At 34.4% G+C, this 17,190-nt stretch overlaps 2 protein-coding genes across 3 annotated transcripts; one reads left to right on the top strand and one right to left on the bottom strand.

Annotated features, from left to right (window-relative positions):
- Positions 1 to 2,066: 2,066 nt before the first annotated feature.
- LOC113395222 (uncharacterized) lies at positions 2,067 to 11,880 on the top strand. The gene is made up of 6 exons (XM_026632789.2): positions 2,067 to 2,257; positions 5,178 to 5,298; positions 8,024 to 8,230; positions 9,052 to 9,288; positions 10,703 to 10,989; positions 11,230 to 11,880. Exons 1-6 carry the CDS (start codon positions 2,245 to 2,247, stop codon positions 11,631 to 11,633), a joined length of 1,269 nt encoding a protein of 422 aa, XP_026488574.1. The 5' UTR covers positions 2,067 to 2,244; the 3' UTR covers positions 11,634 to 11,880.
- A 1,848-nt stretch (positions 11,881 to 13,728) lies between these two features.
- On the bottom strand, positions 13,729 to 16,378 carry LOC113395240 (splicing factor ESS-2 homolog). Of its 2 annotated transcripts, XM_026632808.2 has the most exons (8): positions 16,100 to 16,378; positions 15,837 to 15,990; positions 15,576 to 15,716; positions 15,092 to 15,285; positions 14,843 to 15,013; positions 14,459 to 14,652; positions 14,255 to 14,377; positions 13,729 to 14,089 (listed from the first exon to the last, which is right to left on the bottom strand). In XM_026632808.2, the coding sequence occupies exons 1-8, from the start codon at positions 16,256 to 16,258 to the stop codon at positions 13,765 to 13,767; spliced, it is 1,461 nt and encodes a 486-aa protein (XP_026488593.2). In that variant the 5' UTR covers positions 16,259 to 16,378; the 3' UTR covers positions 13,729 to 13,764. The 2 variants fall into 2 exon arrangements, with proteins under 2 accessions (XP_026488593.2, XP_064074386.1); XM_064218316.1 differs by lacking the exon at positions 14,255 to 14,377.
- Between the last annotated feature and the right edge of the window lie 812 nt (positions 16,379 to 17,190).

The following is a 17,190-nucleotide window of genomic DNA, read 5'->3' as shown; positions in this document are numbered from 1 at the left end:
GTAACATTTTTTAACAGATAATATTTTCGATTAGATTAGAATAATAGTAAACGAGTGAATTTGCTCACTTTACTTTGCGATAATTATTGTTTAAATATTGAAAAATATCCAGTGTTTAATCGTTTTTATAAATCAGAAGAAAAAAGTAGATTTTAATTGATACTTTTTTTTAAATAAATTTTTGAAGTTGCATTTTTGACTTATTTTGAAAAAATCTAAAAAACGCGATAATTCAAAAATGGTTCACTTTTGCATCATGCATATGGGGGTTAAAATTATCGCAAATAGTCACCCCTATCACCTCCTAACGGGAATACGTCGAATTACCAATAAACCTGTATATACCCGCGCGAAATTTATTATTACGAAATTCCAACCCCCGTTTTACCCCCTTAGCGAATATCTATTAGGAACCTACCTGCCAAATTTCAAGATTGTGTGTAGTGTGTGTCAAGTGTAGTTTCTGAGATTTCGTGATTAATCAGTGAGTAGTATTTCGCTTTTATATAAAGATGTAAACATGTAAATTCGTTTATATATTCATTATTATTAATTCGCCCTTGGTGAGCTAAACTGAATGACCTTCAGTTTCTGTTCAATCGAAGTTCAATTAGCTGATTTGGCTTTGATCTCAGTGGTTATTGGTTGGTGTCAGCCGACGAATCAAGAGGTGACCAATGACCGTTCAGATTTGACATTGACATTACATTTTTCAAGAAATATTAACCAGCTCTTACAACGCTAATGCGCTATCCACTTCAATCAAAAGGGAACTAAGATATTCGGTCCTTTGTGCATGTAGTTACATTGGCTCACTTAATATTCAAACCAGAACACAATATTACTAGGTATTGCAGTTTGGCGGTAAAATATATTAATTAAAGTAAATTTGACCAACGTTTTAGAAGCTGGGTGAGAAACTTTGAATGGATTGGTTTTTCGTTGTACATCACATTGTAATTTAAAAAAGGAAGATAGGAAGATTTATTATCATGAAAAAGAGTACAAAAACGATTACATTTGCCAAACTAAAAAGTGAATAGTAATAATTAAATACGATTTAACGATACAATGCTACGTGACTCAACAAATTGACTACCACTCAGACATTGAGGATATCATGACGCTCGTTTTCAGTAGCCGCTAAAAGTTAGAAGTGTATAATAATATCATTTTTAAAATAAATAACGTCAAGCGCTTCATGACGCGCCTCTACTCAAAAAATGCAAACACTGTCATGTCGACCTCTCTAAACGTAATACAAATTAGGTCTATATCTTGTCTATCAGTCAGCCAAGGAATAATCTGTTATAAACAGATTATTTTAACAAACCCGCGATACTTTTGCAAGCGTTGATAGCTTTAAAGTTACGTTAATATTCATTATAGTGATAAAGTAATATTTTCGACTAAGGGCCTGCACAAAGCCGAACCTGCTGGCAAAACTAAATAAATACCTGTTATATTAATTTTAGTGTAAGTCCAATAAATAAAATGGAGTAAACATATATAGGAATAGATTTATATAACATTCGTACGATAACTGGTATATAATTCGAAGTAATAAGTACATTGTTAATATTTAATTTCAACATAGTGATATTTTATATTTATTAATATTTCATGTATTTCGATAAATAATGAATAAAATAAAATTACGTTGATACTAGAAGGACAAAGAAAAGACAAAGTATTGCTTAATTATAGTATAATTACGCTTTACAATGTTTATTTGACAGGGAAATATACTATTATAACATATTATTAAAGAACCGACCAGAAGAATTGAGTAGTTACTCTTTTATAAATGTACAAACTTACATAATAACTATATGATAATCGATCATCACAATAATTACGTTTCCTCAATTGATATGTGTTTTAAAACAATTAAAATGTCGATGTCTATTAATTTTTTTCTATTCATTTATATATTAAAAAGCCTTTTTTTAACCTACATTTATTACTCGTAAACATATTATAAATCATACAAAAAATAAATACGAATAAAAAACCTAGGCCCATCAGCTGTTATAAAAAAGAGCATTGACATTAGCTGATTTTGTTATCTGTGCGACAGCTTGTATTTTCTGTGTGTAGCGAACTGTCCAAATGGCATAGTGAGATCAACGCGACGTGCGAGAGAGCGCGCGTACGGTGTACTCGGAACTGTGTTGAGTGTTCCAATTACGATTTACTGTGTATTATCTGATTCAATGCAGTTGTAAATAAAACAAATTTATTATGGATTTAAGCGGTAAGTTAATACATGTTTGAAATAACTTTATTTCTTCTAAATTTGAATATCGATTTGTTTTTTATTCGCAATCAAACGCATGTCCTCAAAAATGCGGCTGCGGTACCTAAACTACCTTATTTAACACTTTCACCGTTTGTTGTTGATGTTTTTAAATTATACGATTATTGTTTTACACACTGCGTAGGTATGTTAAAAGATATAGATCGCCAAATTAAATCATTGCGATTTATTTTTAGAACAATTCGAATAAAATTAGACTTACAAAAATAAATTAGGGGCCTATATATATATTATTTTAAAATTAATAAAATATTATTTTCCAATATTTTTTTAACATAATCTGTACTGAAGTTTTTCTTAATAATAAGACGAAATATTATGCTTATAAACTTTAGTGAAACTTAATTTTGGAAGGCGAATACATACAATACTATAAATTCTATAGAGTAACAAGGTCATCGTATATACAAAGCTATTAAAAAGTCTATAGCTACGCTATTGAATGATATTGCAGGGTATTATAAATAAACTTACAGTATAAGTATATGTCACTACGACATGATAAATATATTTTTATAAATATTTTAGCACGTTTTCCTAATAAAGAGATGAGAAAAAAACAAATAACGTTAAAAATAACCTAGATACCTGTTCATTAAAAACTTAAGTTTAATTAATTATTAATAGTAAAATTCCATAAATAATAATTTACGCTGAGAATTAGTTTTTATAGACAATATTTATAAAATTAACTGTTGTTATTTTAATAATTATAACACATAGATAACCAGGTTTTGGAATCGGTGGTGCTATAGATCTGCCTCGCCTTTGACGAAGTGAAACAAGTGACGAATCCTTGAATTTTCAACCCTTATTTAATCCTTTATTTATTTAATACAAACTACAAAACATACGCATACACAACACACATAAAATAAGACTTAAATTAAGAGTTGAATTATATACATTTTAAAAATTACGACGCAACGAAATTCACTTACAAATTATACAGTTTGCTACCTGACTTTATTAATGTAAATAACTGAAAACTATCAAGATTTAATGGCCGCTACAGATGTATGTTGTTGCGGAAACAAAAGCCGTTTTATATGCATTTGAAAATAGAAGACAGCAGTGCTATTCTGGAACTCAATTCGTATAACACTCGTAAAATGTTGTAAGTCGATTCACGGTGATACGCTATTTTGTCTGCATTAAATATTATAATTATTTTTAACGTTGCATTTAACTTTCTGACATTTTACTATTGCGTTCTAGACATTAAAGTGATTCGAAAAGTATACTGGATACCGGCAGAATAGAATAGGGTCTATAATTGTTTATAATATCTTATTTTGCTGTGAAGGAAATATTAGATAAACTAATAATTTACAACACTTTGCTAAGTACGTAGGGCAATCCCAATAGAATCCTCCCATGCATCCAAAACTTTAAATCCTCGTGATTCTTACCAGTTTTCTCGTAAATGAGATAGGACTTGAGAACAAATCGAATCAGAATCTTGTAGTAATACGGTAATACGTACAACAGTAGATCCATTGATGGTAATTGGATGAATGGTAATATATTTGTAATGGTAATAGCTTTTACGAGCACTTTTGAATCGTCATTTAACAAAATATATTAAGTGAAGCTACCACCGGTTCGGAATGCAGATTCTACCGCCAGAAGAACCGCCAAGAAACTCGGTAGTTTATCATTTCATAAAAATAAAAAGTCATGTTAGTTAAATACAATTACATACATATGCATGTAATATATCTTGCGTGGAAATCAACAAGTACCTCGAATATTCAAAGTGGAAGTGAAAGGGTCAATGAACTCTTGTTAAAGGAAAAATACATGAAAGTAACACCGAAACCACAGTCACAATTATTTTTACGAAAAAGTTATTTTAACAAAAATTTAGATTTAATTAGTTTATTATAATATTAAATACACAAGCACCTGAGCACTGACTGCTTCTGACATACTTATTCATTTATACTTATACGGTATTATACAACGTATAACAGCTATTAACTACTAATTATATTAATATTCATCGAGCACGTCAAAACACATTCTCATTAGTTATACTCGGCTGACTATTCCCTCCGCAAAATATTAAACGTAATTTAAATTGTCATTTCTTGTATACCTAGTTAAGCAATTAAAAAGTTTATACAATTATACTTAAAATGTTATAGGATCGTCGACAATGAGAATATTTGCAATAAAAATTACTTATTTCAACCGGATTTATTACTTACAACTTTTCTAAATTTGACGGAAAATAAATAAATAAAAAAAATTGTTCCTGTGTTCATTGTGAAATTTACATTTCAAATAAAAAAGTAGACTAAATTATCATTGTGGTGTCTGATCATTTTCATTTCATTTTGACATATATGTCAAACGTAGTAGGTACTTTATGTCAAACGCAGTTGTATTGGACCGTAGTTCTAAGTGCAAAATTCTTTGCATACACTTGATTAAGTCGACCGCAGGGCTAATACAAAAAGATGGCCAATAGCTGCACTAAAGATTTTATTATTCACGGTGTGTTGCAAAAACACAGTCACTCAAAATCCGATGGGACGTAATCCAGTTAAATAAAAGCTAACTAAATTTTATTGGTAGGGTAGTCTACTTAGCTCATTTTTTACTGCTTCGTATTGTTGTGTTAAACTAAACTACCATTGTCGATATTTTCCCCTTTTTTTTAAATATAATTCTCATCGCCTGTAAAGGTTTGATATAAATATACTGTAATTGACTTTGCTGTAGTAATTTAAGTCAGTCTAACCGACAATTTTCCGTCTACGTCCGAAAGACGACAAACAAACGAAACTTAATACTATAATGTCAGTATGATTATAAAGAATATAAACTATTAGTTATGTTTTTCTTTCAGTCGACGAATTCATCGAGGGTCTGTTCTCCAAAGAGGCTTTCGAGCAGCCCTCCGACACGAAGAAGCCAGAGGATCTGGAAATGAGAATACCTGAGTGGTTTGACGAAAAACAGTTTAATCAGTGAGTGTTTTTATTCAAGTTAGTCTGCGCACGAAATTAGCTTACGTTTACCCCCCTTATTTTATTGCGATAACTGTTCTCGTGCGATCTGCGACGAGCCCTTCATTCCCCTACTTATTTTTATAATATAAATATTATCTAAAATATGTTAATACTCATACGTACATTACGGATGTTGTTTTGATTTGTTATCACAATTTAAAACAATCACCGATTAAAATAACAACAAAACAGATTATTTAGATATTATATTGTTGTAGTCTAAGTTACTCCTTATAACAGCTATATGCCAGTGAAAGTTCCCGTTAAAATGGGTCTTGTCGTTCCAGAGATTAGCCGGAACAAACAGACAGACAGATAAAAAATTTAAAAAATGTTATTTTGGTATAATATGTACCGTATATACATACATATTCATTTAGTAAAAAGCGGTTATTTTAATATTACAAACGGACACTCCATGTTTTATTAGATGTATAAACAAAACATTTAACATGTAATAATACATTTTGAGCTGAGGTTTCGTCTCGATTTTCTTTACCATCGAGCGCGATAAATTATAAACATAGATAAGGCCCATGGAGATACGTTAGTGCTTGCTCGGTAAGCTCCAAACTTAGATTGGAGTTAAATCCTATCGGTGGGACGTCAACAGGCTCTTTTACTTTATGATTTAATATTACGTTTTTATTTTATACAGTAACGGTACATTATGTTAGTCTCATAAGCATTTCCCGAACACGACTGCTCAACCTCGATAACGTTGCTAACGGTACTTACCGGCTTTTGAATTCTGTTTTTGCATCCGTGCTCCATTCCAAAAGAGCCTATCTTAACATTTGGATGATAATATCGAGTGAGCCAGTGTAACTACAGACACGAGGGTCATAACATCTTAGTTCCCGAGGTCGGTGGCCCATTGGCGATGTAACGAATGGTTAATATTTCATACAACGCCTTGTCTATGGGTGGTGATGGCCACTTACCATCAGGTGGCCCATTTGCGCGGCTGCCAACAAAAATATGTATATGTGTTTAAACACATGCTCTATTGCCCCTTGGGCTAGTGGCTATATTATAAAACTAATCGGTATGTACTATTTTATGTACGCGTCTGGAACGTTCTACTTCCTCTGTGTAATTAAAAATATTTTTCAATTGTATGAAAATAATTACATACTATAAAATAATAAAAAAAAAATATATATATATATATTAAAATAATAATTTTTATATATTAGAAATGACATTTTTTCTGTGATTGCTACAGCTACTTAACACTCGCCAACAAATTTTAAAATTCAAAATTTATTTTTTTAATAAAATAAGATAAGGTTGTCGAGTTGTCTATTTTGAAAGACTTGACACTTTATTGATACTTAAAACTTTATTATTAAAACATGTAACTTAATGTCCGAGTATTCTCTCATCCTAAGATGTTTGCGAATACGTCGTACGTTTTAGATATATATTAAAGTTGCCTCGTTGGTCTTTTGACAAGATATAAGGCCTTAGACTGGGACGTCCTGTGTTCAAACTCCAGGTGAAAAATTCTACTGAAAAATACTTCTGAAAACGTAAAGCCAAAGCTTTTTCCGCTCGTGTCGGATTGCCACCGGATGAGAGTTGATAGAAAAGACTACACCTGCGTTTGAGCGTACAGTTGTGTACTATATGTGCTGCGTAGTTAGTAAGGAAGTAAGTCGGGGGACGTCATATTTAGATGAATAAAAAGATAGATAAATATTAATAAATGAATGTAGTAGTCATTTCTACTGTCGCGTTTGGTTTTAAGATGTTTGTGTATCGAATGTCTATCGATATTCGTAGACTTGTATTGTATTGTAAAATTTCTCAAATGATTATTTTGGTCATTAACAACCATAAAGGTTCTATAAATATTATCCGGTTTTTCCTCAAACTTAATATAGAATGTCAATCTATGGCACACCATCACGCCTTCTCTTATTTTAAAATTAAATTTTGTGTGTTACAGTCGCGTTGATAACAGACTAAATTACCATTGTTATAATTATTATTATTTTATTATTAATAAATTAGAAATTGATAAAATAAATAAATTAATGCAAATGGCGTTCATAAATATGTAGACTGATTTATGGGGTCAGACATTTTATAAAATATCACCCATCCCGAAAATTTCACCACCAAACTTGGGAACTATGATGTTATCTTCCTCGTGCCTGTTGTTTGGACTAAATCGTGATTCAAACGAACAATCACTGCTAAGTATTGCTGTTTTTCGACAGAATAATATCTGATCAACGGATGGTACCAAGACTCAGACGACTTCGCACAAAGCCCTACTATTACTAAACATTTAGCTCAAACAATATTCCTATTGACTCGAAGCATAAAGATTCTTATTATTTTTAAGATTTACTTCTTGTCTAATTTTAATCAAGATTATAGCCGTTGAAGATCGAAGAGTCCAATGCAAGCATAGTCACCAGCGAAGAGTTCTACTATCTCCGTCAGATATACACCGTTACCGAAATTTTATGATGTCATCTCAATCGCATATATCAGCAGAGCTATTCGATGTCAAATCGAGTTGGAACCAAGTTTTGATAGATGATAGAAAATAAGTGTTTATAGGTGGACTTATTGCGTCCAGCAATCTTGCAAACAGCATTTGAAAAAAAAACCATATAACGCTTCGATAGATTCATTTTAATTTATAAGTTTAATATGAACATTTTAGAGCACGGCGCTTCTACTGGGACAACTGCTTCCAATTCACGTCATCGATGCTCTTGGGTCTCGTCGCGGTGTTCGCGATACCTTCAATATTGCGAGTGCTCGTCGGCTCCAGACGGTCCTCCTCCACCTACACCGCGTACAAACGCTACCTCTCCACCCTATTGCATACCGTCTCTTGGTTCGAGAATGAACTTAAACCCGGCAGCACGTAAGTATAATTATTTATCAACAAATTTGTTATTATCTTGTGTTTTTTCCAGACATTTAAGAGTACTTTCAGAACATATATTAAGTATCTTATCTAGTTAATGGATTGTAAAGTGATTGTACAATCTTTATCCTGTCCATAGATAACTTTATATACAATTGTCAAAGTCGAATTAAAAACTTTATTTAATACGAATGCATTAAAAATGTTCATTATTAAAAATTCGCCATCGGTTCGGAAATAAGTCATATTAGAGAAGAGAACGTGTCTTAATATATGTTTTAAATGTTACATAATTATATGTGAAAAATAACTTAACAAAAACCATTAGGGATCTTATATCTTTTATATTGTTTTATTTCCTAAACAAACGAAACCTTTATTGAAACACTTAAATCCATTGGAACCGCCTCGTCTTTGAAATTGTCAATAGTCAAAACTGTACTTACTTATATGAAAGTTGAGGCAATTCATAAGTAAAAAATGTTATCGTGTTGTTGATCAATATATTCTCACTGGTATCTTAGATCCAGGAACTGACAGTAATACGATCCCGTTCGTCGGAAATCGTCTGAATCCATTGACTTGTTCGCTCTGCAACTGCATTTTCCGTTTCAGTGGACTTCGACAGTGAGGCGATAGAAAATACCGAACGGAGTATGTTTTAGTCAGAGTCAGTTACACTGACTCTGACTCAAATAACAGCCGCGTCTCAAAGTTCTGTTGGCGAGACGTTATTATTATTATCATTTATAACATGTATGTAAAGAAACTCGCTTCTTAAACACGGATGTATTTCTCATAGAAATATTTATTTTCAGTTCCTGGAAGTCTCTGTTGGCAGTCCGCAACCGACACGTGAGAGCCAGCTTAGCGGCCAATGTAAAAGGACAGGGGATAGTTTCCCAACGCGACTTGGCTCTCACGCAGTTTGGTTTCATCGGCTTGTCATTATTGAAAACAGATTCATTTGGAATCAGACAAATGGAGGACGGCGACTGGGAAGCCTACAATCATTTCTGGAGAGTTATCGGGCACGCCATCGGCATAGAAGACAGGTATGTTGTAGAGTCATTACTGATTCTAGAATGTTACTGTTGCGGTTATCGGATTATTATCATTTATTGATCGTAATTAAATAGAAACCATTAAAAATCAATGCTAACGTTGAAGATTCAGAAATTATCAATGTATAAGCTGAGCTCTTATTGATGTAGTCAGAAATATTAAATAGGGTTCAGCTTAGGCTGGATCTATTTAGTTTGGTTTGGTTAGCTTCTATATGAATTAGTTGGAAAGGGCGAACTCTGTAAAACTAATGATTAAGCTCTTTTCGGATTCACGCTTATACCAAATTTATTTGTTATAAAATGTTCAGTTATTTGTCTTCAAAAAATTGAGTAAAATCCAAGTGACCTGTGGAGGTTGGCATTTCCTGTGAATCTATATTTTCGTTTTTGGCTTCGTTTTCACTATTTTCTATATGACCATCTTTATTTTTAATGTATTATATGTTAACGAATTTTCATATTTTTCGACGTTCGAGGATAAAGTATCTCAAATCGAAATAGAGTTTTGTCAATTTTTCTTTCATATCTTTTTAATTTATAATTACTTCAATCTAAAGAAAAACAAAAGATTTTAAATTACATACAAATGCCAATTCTTAATATTAGTTCTTTGGTAATTATAGATAGGCATTTTTTATTTTATCTAATCTTTTACTTTATTTGTATTATTAAAGTTCATTCATACGTAGCTATAATTCCTATGTATGATAAACAAAATCTCGCGCAATAGAAACAGCTGCCGTGATGTGTTCGACTTTCTTTCTTCCTTCGTTAAAAAATAAATATATGTTAACAACTATATTTTAGTCATTATAAAATATTTTATAATAATATATACTACTTTAAATAAAAAATATACTGCACCGTCGCATTCCTGGGGATGGAATCTAGGCAAAAACCTGACTATATGCAAACTAGTGGAACTTTTTTCTAATAGACGTTTCCAATATTTATTAAAAGTATATATATTTACTAATAAAAAATATTCTTACCTCTTAATATCATCAACATATATTCGGCGTTTAATTTATATGAACGTTTTTTAGTCTTCCTCGCGGCTTTCGCTTTATTTCCCATAACGTACGTACTTCGTTCGAAATTAAGAATATCTGATTTAAAAAAAAACTATTGATTGGACTAAAAAAGTGAAACACTATTACGCTAGTAAATTGCTTGTAGAATAATCTGACAAAAAATCAGAATTATTGCATGTATATAAGTATAGTTTTTATTCGTTAAAAGATTTTTAGAGGTGAATTTTTTCTATCGTATCGAATTAATTATATCACGTTTTCAAAACGCTATCTAACTAGCATATATCCTGATTGTTTACCGCATCGGATCGTATGCTCTCATGCGTTATAAGACTTGCGCCGAGCTCGTGTGGCGATCCCTCCGTCAGGTACAACATCTGCCGCGCGGACGTGCAGCAGACGCGGCGCGTGTGCCGCGCGCTGCTCGAGCGCGTGTACGCGCCGAGCCTGGAGCGCGTGCCCGAGCACTTCGAGCACATGGCGCGCGTCATGCTGGACGGCATGTGGAGCGTCAACCCCACCGTGCACGTCGACGCCATGCTCTACTGGACCAGGTACCTGTGCGAGGTGCCGGGGTTCGTCTACACGGAGTCCGACCGGATCGACTTGCAGAGGCGGATCAGGGAGAAGTCGAACGGAAACTCGGACGACATCGGTGAGTTGAGTCGGTGTTCTAGGAGATGTAGGTACTCGACGAACTTTTCACTTGCGTTGTTGAAGAATGCGAGGCGTGATGGTATCCGTGGTCGTCCCGATACGTGTCGATGTAATGTGTATTTTGATTTTAAAAGGCAAACATTGTCTATTTTCCTTTGATTAGTATTGACATACCCCCCCCCCCCCCCCCGCATACATTAGATATATGAGTAAAGTGATTAGACTGGCAACTCCACAGGTGTAGATACAACGTCACTCCTGACCGCGGAGCCACTGATCGAGCTACCGAAAGCGCCACCACGTCTGCTCTACCTGCGCGACTACGACAGCATCGACACGATTCCTGTGTACAAAAAGCTGCCGCTCGCCGCCAGATACAAAATGGCCCTCAACGCGATCATCGCGGTCTTCTACGGCTCGTACGTCGGCCGGCTCTACCTCAACTTGAACTTCAGATTCAGCTTGCTGCTGATGAAATATTTCCCATACGTGGCGTTCTTCAGATTCGGCGTGCTGGCGTCGTACGTCAGAATATTCAGCGAGGACCCGACCGACGACGAGGAGCCCAAGCCCAATGCCGAATATTACAAGGAGCGGCCGCCGCTGCCGCTCTACAAAGAGTTATTGTCGTTGCTGTGGTGATATCCATGTTTATGTAATGCATTTATTGTTACATGTTAAATTCGCATTTTATATATTTCATTCGGGTTTTAACCGCGAACATTCCCATTTTCGGGTAAAATTAAATAGTTTACTTTTATACAACAATGTAACGAATACGATATATGAAATGCTTTAACGTAACTAGTGTAAGTTTAAATTGTAAATATTTATTTAAATCGAAATGTATTATGACGTTGTAAAGAGTATTTTTAAATGCAAGATATAATCTGCCAGCCAGCAGTCGGAAGCGTTACGTGCGGATTTACGAGGACGAACGACCCGATCGCGTGCGGTGATTACTTTTATTCAATAGTATTTTAAATTAGTACATAGTACAGATATGTAATAGATTACGAGACGCAGGTTTGATCGACTTCTAGCTTCATAATCTCGTCTATGTCTTCGTACAGACAGTGTACCAATATAACGTACGAAATTAATTACTGTAATGTTACAAGATTGACAATAAGCACAGATAATGTGCATTTATTCGTCCATATTCATCCGATATCTAATATCCAATTCTCATCTCAAATTATGTACATTGTTAAAATTGTCACATAACGTACGACGTCAATATGGATAATATTGAATCTAACGTCCATGTCGACTACAGCTGCATTTAATTTCCAGTTGCGTATCGATTGTGTATAGTTTGTAATGGCAACTATTTTTATGTTCAAATATTGTGTTTCCGACGTCAAAAGGCAATTGAAGTAAGATTGCGCAATGAAAAGGACTTCCCAAGCACGATTCGATAAGAGGACATATTTTTCTAGTTATCAGTATTGAGTGACAAATACGAGTTGTTTCGAAACGTTTTTTTATTTGGTTGATTTTGATTCACGCCTCGTAAGCAAATTTACCATCTGACACAAGGAAATATTTCTTGAATTTATATAATATTATTAAATATTTTTGAATTATTGTTCAATCTAAATGATTTTTTTGTATCACAGTTGACGGACAATCCATCGGATTTGGAATTTCATCAGCCCGTAAAATGTGAGGCTCTAGTCTATGCCTAATTAGACTATTGGTCTACGATTTATATTTTAAAAAAAAAAGTATTTTTGTTTTTTTTTTACTGAAATAACCAATGACGTTAAAATATTAATAAATATTTTTTATAAATTATTATTGAACATTGTTGTATGTATTTAGAATGCATAAAAAAATATGTAAATAAAACATTTTAAACAAAAAGATAATCAAGTTTTAATTACTCCTTTTTCCATTTTTATTTTATAAAATAAAACAATAAGCTTATGTTATTAAAAAAATAGAATAATTATATTTAATTATAATATTCATTTGTTTTAACAAATTCCTGTAGCTTGTGACGGTTTGTTTTTCTTATATAAACAAACTACGTTACGAATCAACGTCCATTTCAATATGGCTAATGATAGCACATTGTTTGAAAGTAGCATAATAGTGCAATTGTCAGAAAGGAAATAATTTAAACTCTACTGTCATGAGTCTCGGTTATGTGTCTATCTGTGTTATATAAAATATTTTTAATGTAAATTCATTCGATATCGACCCTACCACCCTAACACCTGGCGTATCGTCGAATATAGAGAAATTTAATCATAGATAGTAAAATGATCCCATAGAGAATAACTACTTTTATTACTTAATTCGACATATTCTTAACAAATTACTGAAATTTGCAATGGGACTAAACCATACAACTGAAACTTGAAAACTGTAAAAAACAAGCTAAAAAGAGTGTTAAAGGTAAAAGAAAAATAAGTTTAAATATAACAAAAAGTGATTAAGATGCTTGTTTGACTTTAAATTTGTTTAAGAACACAAAGACAGACCGGAAACGACACACCATACTAAATATTGCGAAATTTTAATTTGGTGCGAAATTTTAATAAAAATTAATCTCCATAAAAAAGCATTATATTACAGCTACTGCAGTTAATAAATAATAATAAAACAATCTAATTTCCCAGGATAATTATGAATGTTATTTCGTTATTATCTGTGCCCGTATATCTAGGTTCAAACATAATCGTAATATCATACTATTGACGTCTAATCAGGGAAATAAAACTCTCTCTTAATGCACACTTAATATAATTCTTGTAAACTAGACTTAATTAAAGAAGTCCTGAGCTTTTAATCTCGTCCTCTTCGCTACATTAATCTGTAAAAGATTATCTGTGATATTGTTATCTGTCGTAACGCCGGCACTGTCACTTCCGGAAGTAGACGGTGCGGCTGAGACATTTTTGGAGGAAGTCGACGCGCTCGGCGTCGTCACGAGAGGCGTCCTCGGGGTCCGATTCCGCTTGGGGGTGTGTGAGAGAATTCCCACATCATTAGGGGTCAACTTCAGACGCGGGGAGAGCAAATGTTTCGCGGCTAATTTCCTGGCCGCCGGCGACATGCTCGCCAGTCTCTCGGTGTTCGTTCTGAAACTATAAAAAACAGTTTCTAATAACTGAAATAATTTTAATGTATTCATTTAATTTATACGAATTCATAGGCCCGGCGAGGGCATGCTCAGTTACGCGGAAGCTGCTTTAGGGCGGGGGGCACTACCTGTGGGGTCGAGGGGGTGAGCTAGAGGTCGGGGCACGTACCTGTGCGGCGGCGCGCGCGGCGAGTGCGTGCGGCGGCCGCGCGCGCCGCGCTCCGACAGCTGCAGCGCCAGGCGCTCGCGCGCGCCGCACTCCAGCATGCGGTAGGCCGCGCCCGCGCCGGCTCTGCGGGCCGTCGTAAGGCTCTTTATTACACATCTGGGAGTTATGGGCTATCTCTTATACTAAAAAATTTGGTTCACTCACGCCGGCAGAGGCGTATCGCCGCCGTCCAGTCTGAAGGGGGTCCCCTCGATCTCCCCCCACGTCATCAGAGGGGACCGGTCGGGTCCGTCCCCGGGGCGGGGCGACGGGGTCGCCACGAACGAGTACTCGGCCGTGGGCTTCTCTTGTACTATGCTGACGCCGTCCACTCCGATCTTCCCTTTAACCGTGGCATCCTGATAAGAAAAAATTTAATAGATCACTTTTTTTTATAAACAAAAAAAGAAAAATTAATGCAATTATATTTTTCATGAATTGACTCCATGTGGCATTAGATACGGACGGTCACAGTACTTCTCACCTTCGGTCCCTATTTTGTTATACATTTTTTGTTGGTACATAAGGATCGAGGTTAAACGGGCTCACCTGGCTCCGGGCCAGCGCGGTGATGGCCTCCTTGTTCCGCGCGGGGTCGAAGGGCTGGCGGTGCAGGCGCGTGTTGCGGTGCTGCAGCGCGGCCGCGCGCGCGCCGCCCGCCGCGCGCCCCTCCGGGACGTACATTATGAAGTTCTTGGCGCGGTACCGCCACGTGTCCAGCTGCGCACACGGTACGTATTGAGCGCGATTTTATATTTAAGATAATAATTGTATCTTTGGAAATGAACACACTAGTACCTCTTGTGGCCGCTCGCTCTGGTCGGCTTGCCGCTCTATAGACGGCAGGGTGAGCGCGGCGTCTGCGAGAGCCGCTGACGTTACTTCTGCCTCCATCTGTGATGCGAACTTTGACGCGCGTTTCTTATCTTCGAGTGCAATCACACGATCGTAGCTGGCATTGTCTTCGCTGGTGTGCATTGCGAGAAATGAATCTAAAGGAAGAATAAAATTGATTTGTCAGTTCCTGAAATATCATACAAATTGTATAATAGAAGCATTCCACAGATTAAATTTAGCATTAAAACAATCATTTGCTTGCTCTTAACTGTAACATTGTCTTCCTCCGAGGAATGATAAAAATTAAGGATTCCACTCAATGTCAAAATTCAAATTATATTTATTTAAGTAGGCTTTTATAAGCACTTTTGAATACAAATAAAAACTTTTTGATGTGACTGCTGATTAATGTCTATGTTTGTTGTGTATAATGTTGTAGTCTTACCCAAAGAATATTTTTCTAATAAGTCCTTTGGTTTTTCTGTATCACTATCAGTGGACTTTGTTGAAACTGCTGGAGACTCTGTATTGGACGGTGAATAGGGTCTGCCAACAGTTGGTGTGTCAAATGTTGCCGGAGTATTATCTACAAATAAATAAAAAATATATTTACACACAAAAGTTGACATTCACATTTTATTTAAAAACGTTAATAATATTTTAATTGTAACAATTTGTATGTCGCTGGAATACCAAATCTGCTTACATGGTTCTGTAGGAGGTCTACTTCCACTGTATTTGCGCGCTATTTCTCTGAGCCTTGCATAGTCTTTATTTTCTGTTGCCTCTAAATAATCATTCTGTGCTTTTAATTTCTCTAAATCAGGGAAAAAATCTCTTTGAATTATCCTTGCTATGCCCTGAAACAAAACACACATTGCACAATAACAAATAATAAAACAAAACGAAGTCTACGAGACTTTGATATTACTAAAATAAGTCAATACAAATATACTGAATTTAATTTACCTCAACGTAAACTTCTTCGTCTAAAATATTAGACTGTTTTGTTGTTTTCTTTTTGGGGGGCACTTTGGGAACTTTGAAAACGGAACTCTCTTTCTTAAGCAATTGCATATTTTGCAACGCCGCTTCCCCCGGTCTTGGTGTCCTATTTTCCTGTGTCATTTTGATTATATTCTATTTAATGTATCTTACACATAATATTATAACATTAGTAGGTAGTAATAATAATAACTTTTAACAAATCAAAGGTACATGCACTGTATTTTACTACACATAATGACATTGACACATATGAAAATCGACATGTTTAAATGTTGTCATTTTATACAGATTATAAACTACAGCTAGTTAGGCTGTATAGTAATAGACACTTGCGCATCTAATAAGGCCAGCACTAAAGTTTTATTATTTTGTGTTATTTTGCAAATGTTTATAATTAATTTTGTTAAGGTTTTAGCTTCTTACCTACCACCACATGGAAATACTAAAAAAACTAACAATGATGCAATTTTTTTTTGTACTATATGTAAACCAGCCTTCGCTCGTTTAAAATAAATAAAACTAAGCAAATATAAATAATTAAATATACTAAGTACCGTACAGGAGCACGAAAATATTATTTAAAACACACCTTCTGAATGTACCCGTAAACATCAAATATGGCCGCCCGTTTAATATCGAATTATCTCGATTATACGAATTTTGCGGAAATATGTTTAAAAATCATTATTTTTAACGATTAATAATCGTGGATAGGTATTATGCACGAAATTATGAATATAGGATGCAATCGATTATTATAATATGAATTATTAATATTAAGTATATACAAATATGAATTTAAAATAATTACTGTATAAATCTTAAACGCGTGGAATGGTAGCAAGAATCAAAATCAAAATATACTTTATTCGAGTAGACTTTTACAAGCACTTTTAAATTGTCATTTAACAAACTATATTAAGTGAAGCTATGCTAACTGTATTGATTTTTTAAACAATTGTCAAATTTAAAAAAGTCATAAGAAACATATTATGAATATATTGAATACAGATATGTTAAATGAGACCAAAATATACTCATTTACTTTTAAA

Source organism: Vanessa tameamea, chromosome 21, assembly GCF_037043105.1.
Source record: "Vanessa tameamea isolate UH-Manoa-2023 chromosome 21, ilVanTame1 primary haplotype, whole genome shotgun sequence".
Lineage (NCBI taxonomy): Eukaryota > Metazoa > Arthropoda > Insecta > Lepidoptera > Nymphalidae > Vanessa > Vanessa tameamea.
This window is presented reverse-complemented; position numbering and strand designations above follow the sequence as displayed.

Bases quoted from the DNA above. Each gene is read 5' to 3' on its own strand.
- LOC113395222 (XM_026632789.2), top strand. The intron at 8,231-9,051 runs GTAAGTATAATT...ATTTATTTTCAG, and splicing joins GAACTTAAACCCGGCAGCAC to TTCCTGGAAGTCTCTGTTGG. The intron at 9,289-10,702 runs GTATGTTGTAGA...TCCCTCCGTCAG, and splicing joins GCCATCGGCATAGAAGACAG to GTACAACATCTGCCGCGCGG.
- LOC113395240 (XM_026632808.2), bottom strand. From the start codon at position 16,258: ATGACACAGGAAAATAGGACACCAAGACCGGGGGAAGCGGCGTTGCAA. The intron at 15,717-15,836 runs GTAAGCAGATTT...ATTTATTTGTAG, and splicing joins TAGACCTCCTACAGAACCAT to ATAATACTCCGGCAACATTT. The intron at 15,014-15,091 runs GTACTAGTGTGT...CCGTGTGCGCAG, and splicing joins AGAGCGAGCGGCCACAAGAG to CTGGACACGTGGCGGTACCG.